This window comes from Saimiri boliviensis, chromosome 19 (genome assembly GCF_048565385.1).
Source record: "Saimiri boliviensis isolate mSaiBol1 chromosome 19, mSaiBol1.pri, whole genome shotgun sequence".
NCBI classification, from domain to species: domain Eukaryota; kingdom Metazoa; phylum Chordata; class Mammalia; order Primates; family Cebidae; genus Saimiri; species Saimiri boliviensis.
Window position 1 is genome coordinate 17,459,896 of NC_133467.1, and position 27,088 is coordinate 17,486,983.

Sequence of the window (27,088 nt, forward strand, 5' to 3'; positions counted from 1 at the left end):
CATCTGCTTATACTCAGGGCCTGGCATGAGGAGAGAGAGGGCCCTGGAAGGGTGCTCAGGAAAGTCTGCCCTCAGTTTTTCTACCATTTGCTAGAAACAACAGGCAGGAGAGAAAATAGGCTCAGCTACTCAGAAAGCCACAAGGAAAGCAATGAGCACCTTGAAACATAAACCGGTCAAAAGACATTAAACTTTCCCATTGCAAATGGAACTGGGGGGATGCTGTGCAGTAGAAAACATTACGTTTGGGGACAGAGAACTCGATTCCCACCCCAACCTGCACTTAGATACGTGAACTTAAATTTTCCTATAACCTCACAGACACTCAGTTTCTTTATCTGTAAAATGAAAAGAAAAAGAAAAAAAAAAAACTGTCCTTGCTCTGCCTATTGTGGGTAGCTATAAAGCAAATGAAAGCACTTTGTGAACCATAAAGAAAATGCTTTTTTCTCTCTCTCTCAAATGATTATTTCTAACCACAAACCTCTCTCCCAAGTTCCAAGCTCACATTTCCAACTGTCTATTTCACAGTTCTTTCCAAATGCCTCATAGGTATGCTGAGATATCTGCCCAGCCCTTCAAGCAGCCAGGTGGTGACTGGTATGGCCAGAAAACTCTGCAAGGTGGCCCCAACTGCAGAAGCCTCCTCTAGGGTGAACACTGCTTTAGAAGACATGTCCAGCTAATTATGTATCTGGCTTTCAACCCGAGTTTATTGAGAGAGCAAATGTATACCCTTTCTTTAAAAGCCTGCTCCCGCTAGCTTCCCTTCTCTGTCAGGGCTGGAAGCTTTCAGATTGTGTACTTAATGCAGAGGCATCATCCTTGACATTTCATTTCACCTCTCTTCATCCTATTAATCACAATTTTTCTTTTCCCTCTAACGTCTTGGTGTCCCACAGAACCAGGCTAACTCCCTTCATATGACCTTGAGGAACTTTCCTTGCCAGTCTGGGGCTTAGTGTTCTCATCTGTGAAGTTAGCATATGCTATTTGCAGATCTGTTTTAAGAATTAAGTAAGATTTTGCATTTACCAAATGTATGGTACATATTAGCTTAGTTCTACCTTCCAGCTATGCTGGATGCCTCACTGATATTCCGAAATGCACAGCCTATCCCTTTCCTACCTCCACATCCTCCTCCAACCCTGTTGCTTCCCTTGCCTGGACTCTCCTCTCCCCACCCTCATTTCTACCTGTTGGATCACATGCATCCTTCCCCGCCCATATTCCAAATGCTGCCTACCTTTGGCATCCAGAAGTGAGCCCTACTTCCTCTGGACTGCAAGTAATTCTTGCACATTATTTCAAAACGCATGAGGTATTTGACATTCCTGCCACACATTTCTACTTTCAGATACGCCATGTCTCCTTATGAACGTTCATGTTCATCTTCCTTATACATCCTATTTACTTAATAACTGGTTTATAAATGACTAAAAGAAATGACCAATCAATCAAATAAATGACTGTTGCATGGACCTGGAACAAGACAATGGAAAGTGATTAGAAAGTGATGAAATGATTTAACGAAGAGGCAGCAAAGACACTTCACATTTTGTGTGCTGATTTTTTAATGAACATCTTACAGTCTTACAAAATAACTGGCTGTCGCTGTTTGACGTTACATTACAGTAGATCAGCTCCTTTCACTACATCCCCAATCAAGCCATCCCCTTGGGCGTCAACTAATGCACTCAATAGTGATCACAAAAGAACAGAGGAAGTGCCAAGTTCAATGCCTTGTAATAGAAAAAAAGAGAAGAGAATCAGGAAGAGCTCTTTCGTGATCCCTTCACTTTCATTTCTGCCAGCATCTGCCCATTCTCCTCACTCTGTCCTCTTGCCTGCCTTTCTGATTGGAGGCTGTCACACTAGTCGTTAGAGCCAGCTAGCCCTGCGCCACCTGGGCACAATCAAACACACAGAAGCGTCTCTGAGAAAGGCTCTCAATGACCACATGGGTAGATAAGAGCAGCAGAATGTGGACCGTCACATGGAATGTGAGTTGTGCTGCTGGGATCTGTGACCACAGTGTCTCAGTCCTTCCACTTTATCAGTGACCTGAGTTGCTCAAAACCTCAGGCCCCAGGAACAGAGACTGGAAGAACCTGCTGTCTCTGAATAGCTACAGCAATGACTGGGAAGCCTGATCGCCTAAGGGGCTCTTCACACACAACAGGAACTTTCCTTTTGCCTTTCCAAAGCAGTGGTGAAGTGCAGAGAATAAAATACTTAAAAATGAAATTTAAAACACGAATGTTCTTACTATTGCTCTTGTGGAGAGACTGCACGCAGACGCACACCGGCGTGAACCACAGGCTCCATGTTCCTGAGCTGAGGAATCCCCAGGATAACAATTCCTCTGCCTCAATCTCAGACAAGATAGGATTCCCCAAGGCAGAACTTAGCACACTTCCAGCAATTTGGACATTTTCCCCAATCAAACAAAATAGGGTGTCTAAACTTTTCCATTGTCCTTTGCATATGGAAGCCTATCAGAATCCCAATAATAAATATGTTTGTCTTATTGGGGGCACTAAGCATGACTCAAGACAATGAGTGGTATCTGAGCTACATCTTCTTTGTGCTAGAAATTAGAGGACGAAACAAAAGATTTTTTTTTTGAGTAGGTGAACTCTGCTCTTTCCTTTTCCCAATGACTTTGACACCCTCATTCCACAAACCCACAGATTAATATGGGTATATCACCTTATTCTTGTTTTATTCCCTTTCAGGATATTCTTCTTCCCTACATGATAATACAGATAATATTTCTATAGTTGTGGTAGCATTTCCTATTCCTATTTGCAAAACTGTTTCTCTGGTGTTGATGGGAAAAGTAGGAAAACTGTGGTCAAAGCAAAAGAGCAGAAGATGGAGAGAGACCACGGTTGAGATCTAAGTTTTGTCTGTTCTTGGTTTCCATTGGAGAAGAAACTTTAAAGGAGACAAGCCTCACAGCCTTCCTAAAATGAGTAAAACTAGAATATTAAAGAGAAATTGGCTCCTTACTCTCTTTCCCTAAGGCCTAATCCAGAAACTGTTACAAGGAAATGTAACTGCAATAGACCATATCCCAGTGACCCTGGGATGTAAATAGAGAGAGGCTTAATGTGGTCATTTCACGTGCAGTCCATGTATTGGATAAGAAAGCATAACAACAACAAAATGGACCCTAAATAGTTGAAATTCTTCTGTCTGCCCACAGAGTGTCGCCCTTGCTCCACGTATTCTCATAGCTTGCTGAAGTCAGAATCTCTAGCTCGCAGATTTTGTACATGATACTGGACAAGAATTTATCTCAGATTCTTCATTGCTCAAGGGACCCACTTGGGTCTTCTTTGGAGACTTGGAACAAGGACCGAATCTCCCTGATCACTTCCATTCTCATGCCCAGGCTTTAGTTTAACCCTGACTGCTCACTTCTCCACAGTCCTCTTTGGCTCCTCCATTCCTGCCTGTGCTTTCTTCTCCTCCCACCTTTCCCCTGTGTCATTTCCATAATATTTTTTCCCCAGAAAAAAAAAATCAACACTTGGTCATGTGACTGTGAGTGATAGCCAGGCTTGGAGACTTCTAACAAGAAGTGGGACCATAGGCCAAGTATGAGGATCGTGTGAGTTCCTGTAATCCTGGTGATCAGAGAATGGGCTCTAATACAAACTTGTTGACTGGCTGGCTGGCCGAGAGCCACCCTTGGAACAGGCACGTATGGAAGTGCAGAGAATCCTGGGTCTCACCAACTCCAGTTGAAAGTTCTGAGAAATGGACACAAGTTAATATATGCTTTGTGGACAGATGCTCAAGAACCATTATCTAGTTCTGGACCCATCCCCAGTGGGTACTCACACCCAACTTCCTAAGCCTCTTAGTACCACCATTCTAACTCCCCATCTCCTTGGTCACAAATGGGCCCGGCTCCCAGGTCATAGAAAAAGATAATTAACTTTACATGCTGGCCTCCAGAATTCCATGTAATTACTCTCTCTCCTTCTGCACTTCCCATTCAACCTGCCAATCCTCATCCATAGAAAGATGGGAAAATAAGTTGCCTGTCTGTCCTCAAAGTCTCAGCATTCAATCTGAACTTCACAGCAGCATGTGTGGAACAAAGAGTGATTTTTAGCTTAGTAAACAGCAAAAAATATAATATATATATTTATATAATTATGTTTAAATACTTATAAAGAATAACTAACTTCATTATTTAAGGGAGACTACACAAACGGAAAAAGAGCCAGCTGAGAGCAGACAAGCTCTGAAAGATGGCAATCCATTCGAAATGGGTATTAGCAGAGTATCCCTGCCAAATTCTCCTCTAGGATTTTGGTATTGGTTTACAAGTTGGGTGGGACTGAATAGTTGGCAGGGTGTAGAGTGGGGAGCAGGGCAAGAGCTGAGGATAGGATTGAGTAGAATATAAATGAGGGAGGAGGGTCCTTATATATCTATCATATTTCCCCTTCCATGTTAATCAACTGCTACTTGAAAGAAACTTTTGCCTATGACTCTCCCCTACTTGGAGTACTCGCTGTATTAGTTGGCACCTATCAATATCCTCATGCATTTCTTATAAGATCCTTCATACTCTTCCTCCTTCCTCCACTTCACTACTGTCCTTCTTCATTCACCCTTTGTTTCCTCCTGGGTCTGCCTCTCTTTTTTACTACCTCTGAGGCAGTGGAGGGAGGGGCTTGTTCCCACAGTTACTGATTTTCTTCTGCCTTGGGGTCTCGGCAGGTGCACTCATCCAAGTCACAGTCAGCAGCAAATGGAATAACCTAGGGGGATGAAAGAGAAGTTGAAACAGCGCATTTCTGTGATAGCTTCGTACTTTTCAACCACATTCACTCTTCTCACTTGGTGCCAGAGGAACTGTGGAATTATGTGCTAATATCATCACAGACCGGAAATAAGCAGACAGTTTTCTCACTCACACACCATGTCACCATGTGGCCTTAGGCAAGGCAATCGTTCCTTGCTTTACTTTCCTCACATATAAGTTCGGGAGGACAACAGAAACTACCCCAGAGGGTGTTTGTGTGATTTAAATAACATGGTAAGTATAAAGCTCTTCTATATTGCCAAGCATCTATAACTACTGTCAGTTCTAGTATTGCCACTCTTATCTAAAACTACTGCTCTTACTGTTACTGTTACTTTCCCTGTCAAGCAGGAAAGATGAATGGTAGCATCAGCATTTTCTTTTTACAGGGAAGGGCAAGAGATGTGAGGTGACTTGATACAAGGTAATGACACTCCTATATGGGATGCTGAGACAAGCTACAGACTAGCTTTCTGCCTCCAACTCCTTAGTGCTCTTGGGACAAGAGGAACATCCTTGCCATCCTCATAAAGCATGAGTTTTTGCTTTTTTGAGCCCAAGATATATATTGGCGGAATAATTCATCTCCTCTACCCCCCATTTGTGGCTCTATTGCCTTCCTTCCATGTAACCATCTCTTTCCCATGCCAGAGACAGTCAGAAAAAGTTACTCTCCTCTGCTTACACTACTACAAATAGATAAATGCTACATTTTGAGAGTCCATAACTAGCATCAGAGAAAATTGGGCATGTAGGAGATGCAATGTAAAAGTATCAATGATTTTTCGCTTTGGGGCATTAACAATAGAATGAGATAAAAATAAATAGGCATATCACATATAATAGTAGTCAAAGTACACTAAAGACACGGGCTTGGTGACTGGGCAAGTGGGTTGCAGAATGGGTGGCGCTGTGTGGGGAAATTTTCCAGCATATTTGCACATTCCTTTAAAATGTGATTTAGGAGTCAACAGAGGGGTGAAGTGCCTTTTCAATCTTAATTCCTGTGTATGCTGGCCACAGGCACTGAAATTTATTACAGACAATTACTAGATTTTTCAGAGTGTGAGATAGGGAGAGAACTGCTTTATTTTCTTCCTAAGTTACCCTGTCTTCCTTTATAGCTGGCCTGATTTCTGACCTGTGGTCCAAGCCCTTGATCTGTTTCTCTTAGTTTAGGATGGATGGATTTTTAGAGCAAAAGAGAGCCAAATTAGTGATATAATGAGCACCTGTGCACTCTGCATTAAATAAGTTAATTCACATAAGTGGTGAGTATAGTGCCTGCCACATATTGAGTGAGGGTTAAATATTAGCAAGTAAGAGATGTAATATTCAAGTCTTGCTGTAGGTGATTATGATAGGTGTGGCTTTATCATGGAGACAGATGCAAGGAAGGAAACACCATCTCTTGCTTATTTCAGATTTATCGTATTGACCCAACTAGCTTTAAATGTCTTTGAAGCACTTAGGGTTTTTACCCATATTATTACAACATTTCTGCTTATTCTGTTTTATAAGGCTTAGCTTGAACCTATCTGCTAAGTTAACAGAGCCAAGAGTAACAGGGATGAAGGGCATCAAGAATGGATTATTGCTCAAGATACAATCCAGAGAGCACTCAGGTGGCTGGTGGCAGCCATTTAACATGTGTCTGCGGGATGCTTGTAACATACTCTGTAAAATTATTAACGAAATTATGAAGACAGATAGTAACGGGATAGCACTTTGTTGGTAATCCTACCTCCCCCGGGGTAAAGACGATTATTTTCCCCGCCTACGGAAATGTTTCTTGGCCAACGATAAACAGGTATGAGTCCTTCCATAGCAAAAACCATGGCTTTTCTGAGTCACAGAATTGATAAGGAACTGGTGTTATCTAAGAACCTATGCTACCCTCAACTCTGTCAATGTAGAAGCTCCAATGTTTGCTCATTGTAATGCCCTCCTAATTGTTGAATACAAACCCCTTATTGCACACCGTGAAGGAGAGCTAGCTGAAGACCCTGCCTTTATTCCTGAAACCACTGCCTCCCCCAGCCCCAGGTTCTCTCACTCACCTTCTTGGAGGAGAGCGTGGAAGAGCAGCAGTCTCCCCCGTCATAGTTGCAGTAGGCTCGGTTGTTGATAGTGTCACACCAACCATCTGCTTGGAAGGGCTGTAGGGAAGTTGGAAGGCGACATCTCGGTACAGCCTTATTATGTCTGTCTTGACTCTGCCATTCCCCCATCCAAGCACAATCCATACAACTCCAGAGATATCACAGAACGGTACCCAAGATGCAGGACACACACTGACCTAACATTTGCAAGCAGCTGAAAAATCTCAAGACCACTGGGCCCAATGAATTGTTATATCTCACTCTTAGTAGTGTTCCTCACCTACTCTGAGGTCTGAGGTGGGTTGTTTAAACTCTTTGATCAACTTTTTTTTTGCCTGCTTGCAATAAGAGGGCTTTATATTATGTAGGCTACAAGACAGTTCCACATGTTTTTAACTCTGTTGAGTATGGGAGAAGGCCTGTGCAGTAGGCAGGGTTGGCATTCTTTCTTTCTTTATTTTTTTGAGACAGTCTTGCTCTGTTGCCTGGAGTGCAGTGGCACAATCTTGGCTCACGACAACCTCTGCCTCCCAGGTTCAAGCGATTCTCCTGCCTCAGCCTCCCGAGTAGCTGGGCCTACAGGTGCACGTCACTATGCTCAAAATAATTTTTGCATTTTTAGTACAGATGGGGTTTCACTACATTGGCCAGGCTGGTCTCGAACTCCTGACCTCATGATCCTCCCACCTCAGCCTCCCAAAGTGCTGGGACTACAGGCATGAGCCACCATGCTTGACCAAAGGTCTTGCTTTTTTATTGAGGAAATGGGAATGCATAGAGATGATAAGAATAGCCCAGGTCATATAGCAAGTGTCAGATACAGCTTAGTATTGGACATCATGTATCCTGGCTTTGTACTGCTTCTCACATATTAACTCTACCCCTCTCCTAGTGCACTAAAGACTGATACTTAGAGACCTGAGTAGTCCTTGGGTACTATGAAGACTAAAATGATGTCTGTACAGCCTGCAGTGGTGCTTGGGTTGAGGGCACTGGTGCTGGAACACAAATATGCCCACAGATACAGCTGCCTCACGCACAGCAACTAGACACAGGGTTAGAGCAGAGACAGCTGTGCTGTTTCCATCCACTACTGTTACTGCAGTAAGTCACCAGGAACCAAAATGGGAAAGGGGTCCAGGTCCAACCAAAGTTAATGGAGTGTTTCACCCCAAAAGAGAATGTACAGTAAGAACAGTAACAAGTTGTTAAAAAACAGCTCAGCAGCCCAATGCATTGTCTCTCCAGAAAACTACCTCTGAAGGGAAACACTGTCATGCTGTATCCTAAAGGGTACACCAGCCAGCCCACCTACTCAATAAAACTGGCTGCTACTCATCCTGAGTGATGCCCAACCATAAAGTCCTAGGAAACATCTTGTGGTCAAACTGGCCCACAGAACTCTTGAGTTCTGAAGCCACCTTCGAGTGTACATGTTCAAATCACTTTCTCTCTCCCCATCCTCCTTAAATGTCAAATAGAAGAACGATTTTCTATTTAACTGTGTTTTGATGAGATGGATCACTCAACAGAAAAATGGCCATTCAATAATTCTCAGCAATTGAGTTACATCAGAACGAGTTTATCCAAGTGATTACTTCAATGTTTTGATTTATTCTACGGAATCCTGAGGTCACTGGAACATCATTCCAGATGTATACCAGTTCGCCAACTGCTGAGAAGCTGCTGCCTGTGGGGTGGAACTCAACAGCTGCCTCACAGCTGCTTAGCAATGTCACTTCCTGTTGTGAGCAGGAAGTGAAAATGAATTCTGTTTTCAACACAGGCCTCACTGGGATAAAAGACAAAGATTCTGAGATGAGCATTTGTCTTTAATGCTGGAACCAGTTATTCTGGCTCTAGGGAACTTGGAATAACTATAGAATCAAGACTTGGGTCCTGAATTGCAGCCAAATAATCAAAGTCAAAAGACAACGAGTGCATCCTTAACACCTACAGATGCTCTTGGGTTCTCGCAGGATGACCGGATACATCTATGGAGTTTCCCCAGAGTTTCTTTTTTCTTTTTTTTTTTTTTTTTCAAGTGTTTGCAGTGTATCTTATTCATTTAACACTACATCTGTTACTTTTCCTCCAGCCCTGACTGACTCATTGGCAAAATCTAATAAGTTCCTTCTTTCTTTTCCATGTAATTGTCTATAAAAATCTAAGGAGCACCCAAAATACTTTTCTTCCATGTATAAAAGTCTGGTCTTCAGAATGGAAATAAAAGGTATATCTAAAGATATCTTTCTTTTCATAAGAAAATCTAAATATTTGAATGGGTTAGTAAAAGATCCCACGGAATTTTTCTTTCTACAGTCTTCACCAAGGGTTGCTTCTAATCTCAAGAACATTAGGGAACGTATGTTGAACAGAGCAGTAATGACCTAAGTGACCTTCTCCAGGTCCCACTGGACTTCCTTTGCTCTAGCCTGGGAATTATTTCTAAAAGCTCCTTCTTTTCTGCTCTTAAAGAGTCATCTGGAAAGAGAACGAAGTTTATAGAAAAGAGCAGAAATACAGAGAAAAGGCTGGAAAGACCCAAGTGTTTAATTTACTATATACCTATTAGAATTAATTGCTCCTCCCCCAACCTGCCAAAAACAACCACTCCACCCTCAACAAACAGAGTCTCCTATGGCAACATGTGCCTGGGAAGCCGACGGTTTGAGTCCAAGGTTACAATAAAAAAATAGGAAAGGAAAAATGACTAATTGACCCCAAATTTAAAAATAGCTGAAGACTGGATATCGGCTAGAAGATTTTAATTTCAATAATTGAAAGATGTCAGTCTTAGGATATCATTCTAACCCACAGGCATCTTTTCCAAGAAAAGGTACTAGGCTTGGTTTCTCTGCACAACGTGTACGTAGGTGAACTTCGCCACCCATAGGTATATATTGTTTATCCTATAACATCAGAAAAGAAAGCAATCCCCATTGTGGGATTGCTGGATCATATAATTGACATTCCCAACAACAGTGTGCAAGGGCTCCCTTTCCTCCATGTTCTCACTGGCACTTGTCTTTCATCTTGTCTGTTTTTGAGATGGAGTTTCACTCTTGTTGCCCAGGCTGGAATGCAGTGACGTGATCTCGGCTCACCACAACCTCTGCTTCCTGGGTTCAAGTGATTCTCCTGCCTCGGCCTCCCGAGTAGCTGGGATTACAGGTACCCACCTCCACACCCAGCTAATTTTGTATTTTTAGTAGATGGAGCTTCTCCATGTTGATCAGGCTGGCCTCAAACTCTTGACCTCAGATGATCCTCCTGCCTCGGCCTCCCAAAGTGCTGGGATTATAGTTTTGAGCCACTATGTCCGGCAGTCTTTCATCTTTTTGAAAAGCAACTAGTGGTCTCATTATCGGGGTCTCTGGGGGCCTTGCAGGCCCCTCATTTTCTGCCCCCAAGATTATAAGAGAGACTTTGTGCTAGGACTCTACTCCTGATGTTCTTTGCATTGTTTGGATGTGAAGCCCAGGATATGTAGACACAGAAGGCTGAATCATGGGATGAGAAGGAGAATGAAGATCAAGCCACAAGTCACCATTCACTGAAGAGCCAGAGAAAAAGATAATGAGTGTACAGATTTGTGCACATTTACACAGAACTTCTGTTTGCTGCAAGAACTCCATCAGGCACTGCCTCATGCCTGCTTTGGAAAGGGGGCCTGATAGAACCTAATTAATGTGAAGAAATTGAAGTGGCTCTGATTTGTTATTCACATAACAAGAAGATTTTTATGAAAATGATGTGGAAAAGAGAAAATAGTGCTTGGCATCAAGCAAAAGTTTGATTAGCATCTTCTCTTGGTCTTAAACACTCATCAAGATTACAAAACAGGACACAGTCTCATGCCTTACATTTAGGGATACAGTCCTTTTTGGCTAAGATTCCAACCTGAAGGTTAATAATGCAGAAGTTCTAACCTTTCTAAAACATCAAGGTTTACCCCAAAGAAGCTCCCTGGCCCTGTTGCTCCCTCTGAGACTTGGGGCTTGGTATATTCCCCTAGAGGCTGATGTCCCCAGGAGGAAGCAACACTATGTCCCAATCACATCAGCAGATGCCTGCAGCCCAGAAACACTTATTTCCAAGCCCCAGAATGCTAAAGCCAGACGTTTTGCTGCTTACTGCTGTCATGTACAGAAAAAAGGAAATGGTGTTGTTCCATTCTTCCACTGTTCATTCTTCGAAATGGGGGGTTTCCAGTGATACCACATTTGGGGGTCTGCAAGTCTTCTTGGAAAACATAAAATTCAAAACAAGATTCTGCCACCAACACCTTAGAGTCAAAACCAGGCATACTCCATCCCTGAGAACCTCCTGCCCCGTTCACTTTCACCACCAATGTGTGTACCTGAGTCATAAAAGAGGGAGTCAGGTGACAAAGGAAATAGTTTTGAAATTTTTAAAAACAGAAAAGGAATGGCCTGATTGGCTCCTTGAAACTAGGGTCCTCTTCAAAAACCATAGCGGTGACTTAGGTGTCTTAGCCTCTGAAAAATCCCCAAACCATCACACAGACATTTCTTCTCTGACATGTGCTGCAGGAAAACAGGAAGCTGAGGAGACTCTCTGGGACTTACTTTTCAGCCAAAACTAACCTCATGGCCCCTTTCAAATAGTTGCAAATAAAGACTCAAAGTCACACAAACTCTCTACCTCACTGCAAGTGCACACTGACCTGCTTCCCCACGTGGTCTCTTCTCTGGGAGAGACACAGCCCTCTATGAGTGGTCTTGCCCACGTCAAGGCCAGGAGGGGGGTGGTGGTGGTGCATGGAGCTATAGTCCCAAAGGGTGAAGATCGGCAAGACAGTGTTGAGGTGATATCCATGCACATTTGTGCAAGAAAATCACCAGCTCCCAGTTAAAGCCTGGCTCCTTAAGGATGGAACATCCCTGCATAGGGTCCTACTGAAAACGACAGCACTTCTGCAAAGTTTTTATCTGACGTTCTGTTGAGAGCTGCTGCCTGAGCCATTCCTGATGGGAATGTGTCCTGGCCCTCCTCTGACTCAGACGCCTCACTGATGATAAGGTGTTGGGTACCTTTTGCCCTATCTCTTTCCTCACTTGTTACCAAAACTGCACAATACACACTTTGAAGGTTGTGAAGGCACCCAGTGCTCCACTCTCCTGACCACCTTCATTCCCTCCACACTGGATCACTCCTTGACCCTTCTGCACCAAACCCAACTCCATGTCCTAAAACAAACCAACAAACCAACAAACAAAAAACAAAAACCTTTTGTCTACTCCTCCATCAGTGTTGGCGGTCCTCCGTGTGACCCCCTTTTCTCCGGAGCAACTGATCCTGTACAATTCGTTAGTCAAGATTTTATTCCAGTGATTCCCTATCCTTTGCACTCAAAGACTGTTTTCATGTCACTGTCACCCTTTCTCCTCCTCTCAGTGCACAGCAATGCTTCTGAAAATGCTGCCTGGGAACAGCTGCAGTCCATCAGGTGGACTGATCCCCAGGCTTCCATAGTACTGCTGTCTGTGACACAGCAAAGTCTGGGCTTGGGCTCCTACAAGAATGAACAATAACATACCATCAGACCTCACTGATGTCTCCAGTGTAGGGCGGACAGGCCCATGAGTTCTTGGAATTTCCTTTGTTTTCATGGTGGGAGTAGTGTAGATGGCCTGCAAGGTCTTCAGACAGTCTTGCTGCATGGCATTTGGCTTTCTTCTTTAAATGATCGGTAAATTAACAATTGTTTGTTTAGGAAATATCCTGCTTCCTTTTCAGCTAATTCGAGCCAACCAACTGTGTTTTGAGGTCAGAGATAGAAACCTTGAACACAAGAGGTCTGCAACTCTGCAAGGACCATGGGAGCAGGAACACTTCCATTTTGGTCTCTTTTCTGTTCCCTTTTCCTCCATTAGCAATAAACCCTGTGCATCAGCACAGTAACCAACACGTTACAATAGGTGCTTAATGAATGTTTGGTGGATTAAACTAGTGAATTTCCTCCAGAATGAACTCTATAAAATTAAAAATTCAAAACAGTTTTTGTTTTTCACTCCTTTTAGCTTTCCTCCAAGATAAGGTAAATATTCTCCTGTCATCTATTTGTTTGCCTTTTTTTTTTTTAAGGAGATGGGGTCTGGCTATGTTGTACAGGCTGGTCTTTTAAGATAATATTACTCTGCCCAATATCTCTTGGGCTCAAGCAACCCTCCTGGCTCAGTCTCCCAAGTAGCTGGAACTACAGGTGTAATATGCCACCATGCCCAGTCATGCCCAGTTATTTCCCCTATTTTGTCCCCTTGCCTCCCAGATATTTGTTTTCACTATCAATTACTCACCCCAAAATACTACCTGAAAATAGCTTGGCATGGCCTTCTAGTCATGGGTCATTCATAGTAGACTCTCCCAGACATCAAACTTAAGACTACAGATGAATGAAACTGAGGGCAGAATTTCGGCCCACTGCAGGAAACTTGCCCAGTAAGGTGGGACCTTCCAGTGCCTTGCTCTGGCCGCCTCTCTAGGTGGCCACTCACTGTGCCCCTCCTCTCTGGGCCCTTGGCCAGCTGCTGCACAAGGGCCATACCCCACATAATTGAAACATGAGACAGTACATGCCCTGTCTGGATGGAGCTCACATAGCCATAGGAGATGAAAGAATGAGGACACAGGTACAAGTCAGAGAGAAAGCCTGCAGCTGGGGGAGAAAGGAAAAGCATGTGACCCTGCCAGAAGGCCCCGCGACAGACTGTTAGGTCCTTTTTGGACTTTGATCCTTTACTTCCCTCTGTCTGTTGTCTCCTGGTTCCTCCGCCAGGCTTCAGTTCATGGGAGGCTGAGGCAGGCCTGAGCTGGTGACCAGAATGTTCCACCACAACCCCAGCATGCGTGCTCACCCCCGCCTGTCCACCGCACGCAGGCACATGCCAGGCAGCCCAGCATTTCTTGGCTCCCCGAGCCCGCCTGCGGAAGGTGACTGGGAATGCAGACTGTGGGAGGAGGAAACGACCATATGCCTTGTTTGGATTAAATATTTTTCTTGGCCCTCCTGCTATTTGCTGAGCATCTTATTTTTTTCTTTCCCATTCTCTCTCATTCTCTTCCTCCTTCCTCCCTCTCTTTCTCAGCAATCAAGCACACTGAGAGGAACTTTAAGGAGAAAGCAGAGACTCCTAGGGCGAGAAGAACTGTTTAAAGGGAGCACAGTAGTAGACAAGCCTTTTCCCATTCTGATACCACATCCAGCTCTTTACAAAGGTGAAAGTGGATCACTTGGGGGTAAACCTAAATCTACATTTCTTTGAGTTTTTGTTAGTGTTCATAGGATTTGTTTTCTCCCTTTTATTTCCTTTCGTATCTATGCAATGCATGTGCATATGTATAAGCAATGGTATACATACATCTGTATGTGTACATTTGTATGTACTTACGTATACATTTGTATATACACACACACAGATGTGGTAAATATATATGATACCTATGCTTCTCTCTTTCTCATTTGTATGTGTATAATAATATATATTATCTATATTATAGATCTATAACATAAAGTATATTTTTACATTATATACACATATAGATGCACACAATTTATCTGAAACCTTCAGGTGTAAGAAGCAAACCTAAATGTAGAACTGTTTTTACAAACTACCAACCATCGCATAGAAGCCAAATGCTGTTTTTATTTTACACAGGTGTGTGGTATGTACTACAAGGTTGGTACATGTGGTTTTATGAGCCCTTGTAATAACTGTGTTATTAGGGTCATTATCATGACCCCTATCTGTTATAGGGGCATTATCATGACCATTTTACAGGTGATAAAAACAAGGACTGGCGCTGTAAGGAATGTGTCTGATGATCACCTGTCTGATCATGATGATAAGGAATGTGTCTGAGGATAGAGCCATTGTCTGGTATTCAGGTCTGTGCCCTGACCATCCTGATATGCTCATGCTGCCTCCAGCATTGCTATCATATATTAATAATCACTCCACTGCTCAGTACTGTAAGCCTGGTCTAACCTCTCACTGAAACTCTGAGGATGAGGTAGGTACCTTCTGTTTAAGGAAAAGTCAATGTCACAGATAGCCATGAGAAATGTATTACGTAGTATTTCTTTAAGGAAAAATGAAAAAAAACTTTATAATTATCCACAAAAATATCATTTACATTTTTCCAAAATCACTTTATACAGTAAGTTAATGTCTACTTTACTATAAACCAGGCACAGGGCTTGTTGCTAGACTCCTGGGATATTTGATCAATACGTATTTAGTGTGTCTGCTATGTACAAGGTACCATAGAGGGTTCATGCATGAAAAAGTATTTGCCTCAAAGAAGTCATCGTGGAATGAGCACTGACTAATACAGAATCTGAACCAAACCTAAAACCATAGGAAAGAAATCATAGGTAAATGGAGAGTCAGTTCCCAGAGTAACTGATGATACCACTAATAGGAACAATAGCAGTGCAGAAGGAGGACCTGTCTGGCGCATTTTAGAAAGGCTTTATGAGGTACATGAGATTCAACCTAATATTTGAAGAATGGACAGGATTTTGGCAGAGAAATGGGGAGAATAATTCCAGCAGGAAGGCCAAATATAAGATGACATTTCAGATGGAAAAAGACAAGATATATGTGTGGTTTTCTGCTTCAAATATTAATGATGCAAATTTGGAATTAAGTCAAAATCTCCATCCAGAGAAATTTAGTCTGTGTTCTGAAGACAACAGCAAACAACTATTTTTTTTTCTTTAGAAGAAATAATAAAAGTTGTGTTTTGAAGGTTAGATCTGGGGATAATATAGGGAAAGACAACTGGAGGGGCCAGGACCAAGTAGTTCAAGCAATATGAACAGAGAAGAACAGAATTGGCTGGTCGAAATATGGAACAGAAAAAGGCAGATAGGAGGGGTATTGTGAAGGAAAGTTGTCGGGACCACCTGAATGGTTATATTTGGGCAGAAGACCAGTGGAGATGAAGGTTTATCTACGACATTAACTATTCAAATCATGACACACTTTTTAAAAATACTTTGATCACTGAAAAATCTATCTAAAATAATTTGATCCCTGAAAAATCTATCTAGAAAGTATCCTTACCACAATCAAAGGTCTGAGTCAGAGGACATAGATCTTGATCAGGCAGCAAGACCTGTCCCAGCTCACAGTGAGAAGCTCTACACATTTTCTTTTTTCCTATCTATATAAACACAGGTGTAGAGGGGCCCTGCACATTTTCTATCCTGCTCAATTTCTGCCAGACTTTTTCTACAATTTAGACATGACTATTCTATCATCCTCAGTAATATCCAGGTCCAGTTGACTTGAAAAATGGCAAGAGGGAGGTGTCATGTTTATTCTAGAATGTTTTCTTGCCAGTAGTCTTGTTTCTTTTAGCTTCAGACTAACGTTTGGTTCCCATGTCTATGGACAGCTTGGTTTGTGTGGCTGATCATTGTGTTTCTGATCCTCAACCTGCCACACCATCCTGGGTTGTCAGCCCGGCTGTTCCTTTCTCCCTCAACTGGTTGGTCCATCCAGTCTCACTTTCACCCATATGAGACCTATTCTCTGTGCAAGTGTCTTGTTTACATTCCCTTTGCCTCCAGGACACTTGTCTGTGTATCTCATCCACTCATCTACTGATTGACTGCATCTGTTTCACATCATGTTCTGTTCTTTCATTTTCTTGGTCTCTGATCCTTGCTAAGTAGAGTTCATTGGCATACCTCCTCTTCTATTTATTCTGGCTTAAGTCTTGCAAGCCCAGAAAGGGATCCTAACAGATGGTCAGTACCCCATCTTCATCTCTTAGTTGTATTTTCTAAGTCATTTCCAGTTTACGCATCATTTATTTGTTTCTCTGCTTTTAATCTTCCTACCAGTCTAAGAACACGGACTCTAGAATCACACTGCAGAAGTTCATTTACTGGTCCCATATTTGCTAGCTCAGGAGATTTGGAAAGCCCCTCAACGTCCTCATCAGTAACACAAGGATGGTGGCAATGGTAATAATTCCTCATACTGTGACCTGGAATGCTTAGAACACTCAACAATGTTATAAATATACTGAGCTAAATGTGCCTGGATACTCTTAGTATCAACGGTTCTCTAACGGTGAGTATGGAGCACAGCCCTCCCAAAGTGGCTACCTAATGACTTTAACATTCTTTCTCTCTCTTAACGGTGATCTGTAATCTCAGGGATCTTACCATTTACCTTGCCCAACTATCACATCGTCTGGGATAGAACACATAATGTAGTTTCAAGACAAACAAAATATATAATAATGAAAGTTATCTGCGGTACCTAATTATTTATCTTAGATTTTATTGATAGTTGAGTTATAGCAGCAATGTTGTATCCAAGTTTGTCTTAAGTCTCCTAGTCTCTCCTTTTTTCCCCTCATCATCCCCACCTTCATGCTGAACTCTGTGTACTTTGTAACATACCCCCATAATCAATGGCTCCGTCCCTACCACAGTATCTGCGAATTTTCCTATTCTTCTAGCAGCTGACACACTAGAGGGTCAAGAACTGATATGTGTCTGCGATTAAATAAGAGATAAAAGAATAAGGCAATATATGAATTTAATTATAAGAAGTTGGGTACTCCATAAACCACAATGGAAAGACAAGTACTTAGGAGAAATGAGACCACGCATAACACCCCTGAAATGACCTAGTAGAGGAAGGTATCTACAAAACACAATTGGAAAAGCCAGCTCTGTGTTATCAGGGCACTGTCCGCCTAGGTGAAATAAGGATGAGCAAAACACGTAAGTTATTTGGTAGATTTATCAATTTAACTATTTTAGTGATGAATCAATCCAAAGAATTCCCAGAGATCCCGTCAGGAAGAGGAGGTATGAGGAGGAAAGGCAGGAAGCAAGCCTCTGAGGAAGCACTAAGAAGTGAACAGATAATTTGCTTCTGTTATTCAGTGACCAGGCAATTCTAGACAGGGCTGGCCCTCACATTGGTCCCACAGGACACAGAACCAGGACAGGGGCAATCGGGCCAATGAGCAAGCTGGGCAGCCTGCGGGCACTCCAGTCCTAGCTGTAGTGTCATCAGGGTCACAAGGGGTTCCAAAGCCAGAGACCATTCCCAGACCCTAACAGCATTTCAGACATGCACCACCAAGTTTAATATTTTTCACATTAGAAAGACTTCGGTTGAATCTAATCTCATTTTTAATTAGTCCTCATATCGCCTGGTGAGGCAGATTAATATGATTATCCATATTCCACTGATGGGGAAAATGAGACAAAGGGTCATGCCCCAAGGTCACTTGGAGAATGAGCAATAGAGGTGAAAATTAATCTGAAGTACTTTAAACTTCCAAACCAGCAGGCAGGGGCGAGGACATTGGGGAGTCGATTTCATCTCTGTTTGTTCAAAGTCTTTCACATCTGGATAATGCATATTCAATTTACCACTTGGTTTCTCTAATTAAAACATAAATTAATAATAAAGTACTAATTCTATCTCTGAACTGGAATATTCTATATTTAATGCATAAGAAATTTCCCAAGGAATATATGACAAGAACAGCCAAAGAAGAGAATAAAATGAGCAAAATGTGAATATTTATTAACTACCTGTAGGATGTTTACTATTAAATTTGATTGCGTGTGTGGCAGTAGAAAAACACAGAAAAATTATACATGGCCCCTGCCAACTAGAAGCTGGTTAACCAGACATTCAAAATAGATACAGCAACAAAAACACGTACAAATAGCACACACCTCCGACTACGCGGGCAGCAACCAGGTCTTTTTGTTCCCCACAGCAGATGTTCAAGCAATGTGTGTTGATAAACTGTTGACTGAGCTGCTTTCAGAGACAGTGTAAGAGGCAAGCCCACGGTTCTGTCATCCACCACTCCCATCTTTCCAATCCCGTTTGCTTTATCCTTAACTCCTCTCTCATCATCACACTCAGCCAACAAATACTATTCTATTGCAGACATAGTTTTGTATTCAGCCTCTTTTCTCCTTTCTCGTCGCACTTCTTCAGTTCCGTGAGGTGGCTGTTACATTAGTTCAGGTGAGAGATGGTAACACTCTGATCCCCATGGTTCAATTCTGCTGCCATGATTTCTTCTTAAACTATAGATCCTGGCTGGGCACGGTGGCTCACACGTATAATCCCAGCACTTTGGGAGGCCGAGGTGGGTGAACCATGAGGCCAAGAGATTGAAACCATCCTGGCTAACATGGTGAAACCCCGTCTCTACTGAAAATACAAAATATTAGCTGGGTGTGGTAGTGCATACCTGTAGTCCCAGCTACTTGGGAGGCTGAGGCAGAAGGGTCACTTGAACCCAGGAGGCAGATGTTGCAGTGAGCCAAGATCGCACCACTGCACTTCAGCCTGGCAACAGAGGAGACTCCACCTCCAAAAACAAACAAACAACAACAACAAAATCATAGATCCTATCTTCTTTCCTTTCTTACAGAGATACTTAATGCTCACAGACCCCTCTGTGCTCCCTCAGGTTTTTCTGCCTCACTTATTATGGGCTTGAGGCCGTGTGACCATGTCTGGTGAACGGAAGGACCAACAGAACTGATGCATTACTTTTCGTCCCAGGGAATCCAGAGTTACTGGCCTCACTTTGTGTTTCTCCTCTGTCTTCATGGAGGCAACCATGGAGATCACATTCTGAGAGGACAAGAGTAATAAGATCTGGAAGAGGTGAATAGCTACTCTAGAAAGTTATACCAGACTTAATGTAAGTGAGAAATATAATGTAATGGTAAATCACTGCAATTTCAGGGTTTTTATCACAGCCTACCCTAATTAATTCATATTCTTCCATTTATAAGCCATCACTGGATCAACCCTGGCTGCAGAATAAAGCCCAAACTGCTTAGATTGGCATACAAGAGCTCTAATGATCTATCTTTTCCTTACCTCTTTAACGTTGAATCATTCCATACTTCCTCATCTCCCTCAAGATCAACTTCACTGAGCAGACTAATAATATTTCATGTTATACGCCATTGATATTTGGGGATTGTTATGTGACATTACTGCAGGAGCCCTTGACTAATACAGAGAGTAGTATCAGAAGTAAGATGTTACCATAACAAACAAACAACCTAAAATGTGTGAGACTGACTCTGGAATGGAGAAGCAGAAAGCAAAGGAAATGTTTCAGCAGGCTGGAAAAATCATGTTCTTCATTTATGTGGTAGCAAAGTGTTTCATAAAATGTTTTCTGTAGTTACTCGAGAGAGAAATTACATTGTTAATTGTTATTACTTGCAGGCCAAAAATTTAGTAATGCTCTACTGGCTTTGAATAAAGAGGTTTTGAAGAAGAATATTCCTAGGATTAGTTGGTGATTATTACCTTAATTTGATAAGGTACTGTGAGAAGAGATGAGCTCAGAAAAGGTAATTGCTTTACCAGTAGAACTGACCGGGAATATAAATTATTAGAAATTCTACAATTTGTAGTACTGAAAAATAAAACTATTTCTCACCTCTGGCCAGTAAAAGATAAAATTTAGTAATAATCTGTCTTAGAAAGGCCTTCTAAGACTGCAGTTAAGACAATGTTAGGCAACAACAACAACAAAACAAATCAAGGAGTGGATCATTACATCATTTGTTAGGAACTTCAGTTGGAGTGGATCATTTACGTCATTTGTTAGGACCTTCAGTTGGATCACATTAACACCTAGGAGATCCTTGCAGTTTACAAAAGGACTCTGAGGAAACAGACTTTGTCCAAAAGAAGCCTCATGAGCTCAGAATACCTATACCTTATCGAGAGAGAAATTTCTTGAAAAGGCTTGTGAGTATAGCTCTTGACATATGAATTTTACTGGAATTAAATATACACAAAAACCAATCAAGTTTGTGGGAGTTCAGGTGCCAAAATCACTATCAGCCTGGATTGAAAGAGACCTACTCTTAGAGACCTTTGGGCCCCCTATATTCTACAAGGAGAAAGCAAGTTAAGAAAGCTACTCAGATTCTAAAAGTGGATGTTCTCTGCTCTTGATACATGACCAAGTAAGATGGTGGAAAATGAAGGACTCCTTAGAGAATCAGAGCCAAGAGCCCTGAAGAACAATTGACTGGGAAGCGACGCCCAGGGAGTAACCAAGTGACTAAACAAGAAGTGCTCTCTACTCATCCAGTAGTGGTTATACAACGTTTGCTCGAAGAATGAGAGGTGGCCTTTATGCACTTCTCACTCTTCTCCTTGAAAGGGAATGTGTGGTTATTTGTTTCTGCTCCACTTTGCATGTGGGGTGAGTGGGAGGCAGACAGCTTGTGATTTTAGTTCATAAAGCTCCAGATTAAGAGAAGCTACGTTGCAATCTGATATCAATTACGAGATTCTAGATTTCAAACCTGATGCTAGGACTGGATAACACTGTTTTGAGTGTCTTGGCTTAAGGTGAAGTGAATTTGTTTAATGAATGCCTGTGACTGTGAAGTCTGACTAGTAGATATTATTTGTCTATATTCTTTTCACTCACCCTTCCTTTGCCATGACTTCACTGTCAGCAGAGCATAACTTCACTTCCTACTAACTTTGGACTCAACCATGTGGTTTGCCTTAACTAGTGGAACATAAGTGTATGAGACAAATGCTACACTGGACAAAAAGTTTGAAATGTATGAGCATGCCTTAACTCACCCTTTTGTGCCCATGCTATCTACCACAAGAAGAAAATGCCCCGTGTAGCTGCTGACCCTGAAACTCTAAAGTCTGGGTCCCTGAGGGAGAGACACATAAAGTACACTTGAACCCAGACCACCAACTAAGAGAGTCACTTTAGCCAACTTGTAGATGCATGAGTGAGAAGTTGTTATGAAGACACTGACATCTGTGGATTATTTTGTTATGCAGCTGTATTACCAGAAAACTTGATGACGGCTTCATGCCATTTCCTTTCATATCTTTGCCTTTCATGCCTATTTATTCTTCAAACCTACTTCAAATGATTACCCCTCTATAAAAGTTTCTCCATGGAATTGGGATAAGTTATTTGCCTTATTCCCTGTGTTCCCATAGGCCCTTGTTCATATGATTGTATTATTGGCTTATAATCTTTTGATAGTAATTTGATTTTTTTAATCTCTCTTGTATACTGTGTTGGGAATTTCAGATTCATTTTTGTAATCTCGACACACAGTAGGTACTCAGAAAATAATATTTTAACTGAAGAAATAAATAAATGGACCTGAAGCAATGATCATAGTTTTGTAACCGTGGTGTAAGATGAAAAGGAGGCAATGACATTCCTGCAAATCCTAGCCATTGGGGGGAGCAGCAGACTTTTAGATTGAGAAATGGTATGAGGTGCATACAAAAAAGCTGGATTAAATTTTTTTCATGTGTTGGAATTTGGAGCCTTCGTTTCTGTAGCTAAGCTTGGAGAGGTGGGAAGATGCTTCCCATGCATGAAGTATTGTACATTCCTGGGTTAGAACATGTTTCCTTTGGGGGTTGTTGTGGTTTCTTTCTTTTTCTCTTTTCTTTTTATTTTTTTCCAGCTTTGGAAGCCTCTAATGTTTGCAATAACAATAACAACAACAAAAATATGAGGCTGGCCAAGTATGAATCAGGAGAGAATTTGCACATGCAGTGGGTGTAGGCGATGGGAAAAGAGGGTAGGAGGCAGAGGGAGGGGAGAAAAAGAGAAAAACGCTGCTGCCAGGAGTTTAGCAGAAGAAAATGCCATGCACGACATGTGGCTGGCACAGTGGGCAGCAACATCTGTTCTCGATGAGGATCCCCAGTGTATGCTGCTGTGAGTGCATGTGCACGTGTAAGGAAACACCCTGACCGTGTGCTTCAGGAAGCCTGATTGTAGCTCCAGTCTCCCTATTCTGAAATGCTGCCTCAGTGGCGGCCTCTCACCGTGCGTTAGATCTCCAGCCAGCTTATTCTTGCAAAGTATGTCGCAGGCTAGAATGAGCTGTGGAAAACAAGCCCGAGAAAAGCCACAAGAGCCTCCTGATCCATTTGAATCTTTCTCCTGCCAAATTCTCATTACTGATCTTAAATAGAACGAAAAACAATGTATAAGATTGAAAAGGCTATGGAGAACCTACTGGAGCCAAAAGACTTACTTAGCATCACTGAACTTTGGAGATGAGGATGAGGCAAGTCCATGTTTTCAAAATAGGTACATGGTTTGTTTTGCTTTGTTTTTCGTTTGGTTAAGCATTCAAAGACTTATTGGCTGTTTTCTTGTTACTCTGTTCAGTGAAATCGAGGCCAAATAAGGTAGAGAATTTGTACCCCCTATGGAGTGTGGGCATTCTCCCAAGGGGAGCTCCTGAAGGAAAGTTATCCCATGTTGCTCGGCTGGAGCTGGGAGGCTACTAGGAAGCCTCATATCTGGGCTGCTGTTAGTCTCCTTAATCAAGGTCTGCTACCCAGTTTAGGGCCCTGCACTTAAAAAGGCAGATTCAAAGAGATGCAAAAACTAGCTTCAGGCTAGAGGCCAGATGGCATTGAAAGGAGATAAGTAGGGGCTCTCTTTCTCTTTATCAGATCACGCTGCAGCTTCATGTATGCCACTCCTGGAAGGCATTCTGCTTCCTTGGTCAGGACTGACAGTGGGCAGTACACAGGATGTATCACCTGCAGTATGGCCATGCCTCGGCTCAGCCTGGGCTTGCTTCAAAAGACTTCTCACACAAGGATCACAATGATGATAATCCCATATACGTGTAGCATTTTAGTGTCTACAGTGCTCTCACAATCATTAACTCATTTGAGAGCCGAAAGGACTGTATATGGCAAGCAAGGAAGATACTTTTTCATAAGAGTTAAATGACTTTGATTGAGGTCACACAAGGAAAATAAAGGCAAGAAGTGGAGCCAACTCTTTCTCCAATGCACAACCAGCCTTCAAATAGCTGAAGAGAGCCTCAGAGACCAAACGTCCCCATCCCCAGGGTCCCAGTACAGACTGATGTTAACTATAGGCTTGATTTAACAATAACAACAACAAAACTGTCCATAGAAAAGACTTTTAAAGGACTCGTAACATTCAGAATCTCTTGGCAATTTTACTCTTCACAAGATAGCACAACTGTCCTTTCTCAACCATGATCAAGTGGCTTCTGAAGAAGATCCTCACCCTGCTTCTAGCTCTCTCCCTGATATGTGGATGCCCTTAACTTCTTACCTTCATCATTCACTCAAAAACTATCAACCGCCTGCCATGTGCCAGTCACTATGTCACTGTCTTAAGGACTTGAGATATAACAGTGAATAAAATCAGCAGAACTTACTGCCCCATGGAGCTTATGTTCCAATGGGGAAAACAGACATTAAGCATAACAAGTAACTCTACAGTAAACTAGAAAGTGATAATTCTACTAGAAAACAGTGGCAATATAAGGGATTGGGAGTGGTGGGGAGATGGGCAGAGAACCAGAAAGTGAAGACGGTTATAATTTTCAAGCACATGTTCAGAGAGGGGACATGTGGACAGCTAGGTAAGCCAATGCGAGGACTGTGGCTTTTATTTTGGGTGAAATGGGGAACTGCAACAGGGCTTCAGCTGGAGAGCATTATGATTTAATTTACATTTTTAATGGGACTGTCTGGCTGCTGTGCTGGGAATAGTCTATGAAGAGGCAGGGGAAGTAGTGAGACCACTCAGGAGGCTCTTGCAGTAAGCCATGCAGCAGGTGATGATGGCTCACACCAGGGGGGCAGTGGTTCAGACGGTGAAATGTGGCTTGTGTGTGGATCTATTTTAAAGATAGAGTTAATAGAATTACCTGATGAATTAAATGTGGAACATGAGGGAAATGGAGAAATTAAGATGACTTTAAGGATTCTGTCCTGAGCAACTGGATAGAAGATGTTGCCACTGACAGAAATGGGAACATCTACACGGAGAAACAAGAAACCATTGCATATACAACACCTTGAATTCTTGAATTCTATCTGCTACTCTATAAACTTTGTCTTTAGCTATTGTTACTCCCTTCTCACTTGACTGAGAGGCCACAGTGTCTGTAACCCCTGGTAACCCCTTGCATCCCCTCTTTATCTTTGACCTTCATGCTCTCAGTCAGATTATCACTCAAAGCCAATACACATGTGCCAGTCTCCTCATCTCAAAAGTCTTTCCATGAGCTCCGTTTTCCACCCCAGTTACTGCCGTCTCACTTGCTGTGCTGGTCAACTTTTGGCAGCACTGAACACTCTTCACCGTTTCTTTTTCCCTTAGGCCTCGCTTCTTCAATGGTTTTCCTAAGACCACGCCTTCTTTTTCCTCCTTCCACCTCTGCAGTCATTCTTCCTCTGTCTCCTTGACTGGCTTCACTTCCTCTGCTAACTTCCTGCCTCCAGGTCTCTCTCATCCCCTCTCCCCATTCACATACCCTGCTTGACCTCATCCACTTACCTGCCTTCAATTAGCATCCATACTTTCATCATTTCTCAGTATAGGTCACCGAGACTCTGTTTCTGAAACCCACGTTTTTATTTCCAATTCTACTAAACAAACTCGGTCTAAAGCCAAGTCCATTATCTTCTCCTGTAATCCTACATTAAACAGAGGTTAATGGCATTCAACATCTAGTCAAGCACCAGGGAGTTAAATTCAGAACCTCATTTCCCCCATTGGATGGAATTCTAGAATCAGTTTCATATCTTAAAAGAAAAACTTCCAATGATTACTTCTTCCTATCTATATTACTGGTGCCACGTCTGGGCTGTCACTATTTCCCTTCTGAAATATGGACAATCTTCTATCCCTTCTGCTTATCACCTATCACTCTTCCGTGGACTTCATTTCCAGCAATGTATCACATCTGATCTTCTCATTTCCTGGTGATAAAACATATCAGGCTTCTCAATGCCTTCAGAAAAAGTTTATATCCCAAGCACGGCAGCATTCAACACTCTTCCTAATCTGGCCCAAGACTCTCTGCAGACTCTAGATTTCCACACGGCCCCTCCTCTAGTGGTTCTCTAAATATCTTATGTGTTTTCAAACCTCTATGCCCTGTGCTCATAGTATTTTCTCTGCCCATGGAGCTTTCCACTTTGTCCCAAACTAGTGGAATTATTATATCATTGAAGGCCCCACTAGTGCTACTTTGTTCTAAAATCTTCCCCAGATTTATGTCCCATGTCCACCTCTTGCCTGCTCCCCAAATACAACCACTTCCCTTTCTCTGATCCACTAGTACTTAGAACATACCTCTCCCCAAGGCAGAATGAGGATTCCTAAGAGATGGAGTCTGTGTTTTGTATTGATTACCTTTATGTTCCTAGGGCCCAACATGATTCATTCACAATAAATATACAGTTCTTGAATATGTGCTTTTCTATCTAAATTTTATACTTTTAGGAGTTAATTATCTTGAAGAGATCTTTGCTTTACTTTAAGTGAAATGAGAATTTAGAAGAGACAGCAAAAGGAAAAAAGAGCAGAGCAAGAGACGTTGTCTCTATCAGGTGCCTCTTTTTCTTCCACATAGGCATAGACTCTGGTGAAGGAAGCAGTTAGTAGTAATAGCACACTGATCACTAAGCATCTACTATCTCTCAGACTTAGAGATAGTAAGTGTGAATATTTGAACTTGTTTTTATATCTTTCCCTTCCAGAAGCTTCACTAAAATATTAGTATACAAAAGGAACAAAAAGGCTGGGTGTGGTGGATCACACCTGTAATCCCAGTAGTTTGGGAGACCAAGGTGGGTGGATCACGAGGTCAGGAAATCGAGACCATCTTAGCTAACACAGTGAAGTCCCGTCTCTACTAAAAATACAAAAAATTAGCTGGGCATGGTGGTGCACACCTGTAGTCCAAGCTACTCAAGAGGCTGAGGCAGGAGAATGGCTTGAACCCGGGAGTGGAGGTTGCAGTGAATCGAGATGCACCACTCCACTCCAGCCTGGGTGACAGAGTGTGACTCTGTCTCAAAAAATAAAAAAAGAGGGCCGGGCGCGGTGGCTCAAGCCTGTAATCCCAGCACTTTGGGAGGCCGAGGTGGGTGGATCACGAGATCGAGAGATCGAGACCAACCTGGTCAACATGGTGAAACCCCGTCTCTACTAAAAATACAAAAAATTAGCTGGGCATGGTGGCGCATGCCTGTAATCCCAGCTACTCAGGAGGCTGAGGCAGGAGAATTGCCTGAACCCAGGAGGCGGA

General features: G+C 42.4%; 1 protein-coding gene across 2 annotated transcripts in view; it reads right to left on the bottom strand.

Moving 5' to 3' along the window:
* Positions 1–1,227: 1,227 nt before the first annotated feature.
* Positions 1,228–27,088, bottom strand: part of PAPPA2 (pappalysin 2) — a 578,240-nt gene continuing 552,379 nt past the window's right edge. The window contains exons 24-26 of one of the 2 annotated variants that reach the window (XM_074389559.1): positions 6,889–6,987; positions 4,674–4,784; positions 1,228–3,761 (exon numbers count right to left, since the gene is read on the bottom strand). In XM_074389559.1, coding sequence (XP_074245660.1) covers positions 4,710–4,784; positions 6,889–6,987 — 174 coding nt within the window. In that variant the 3' untranslated portion in view covers positions 1,228–3,761; positions 4,674–4,709. Of the gene's footprint in view, positions 4,785–6,888; positions 6,988–27,088 lie in introns of both variants that reach the window. The other variant, XM_074389560.1, reaches the window with a different exon arrangement.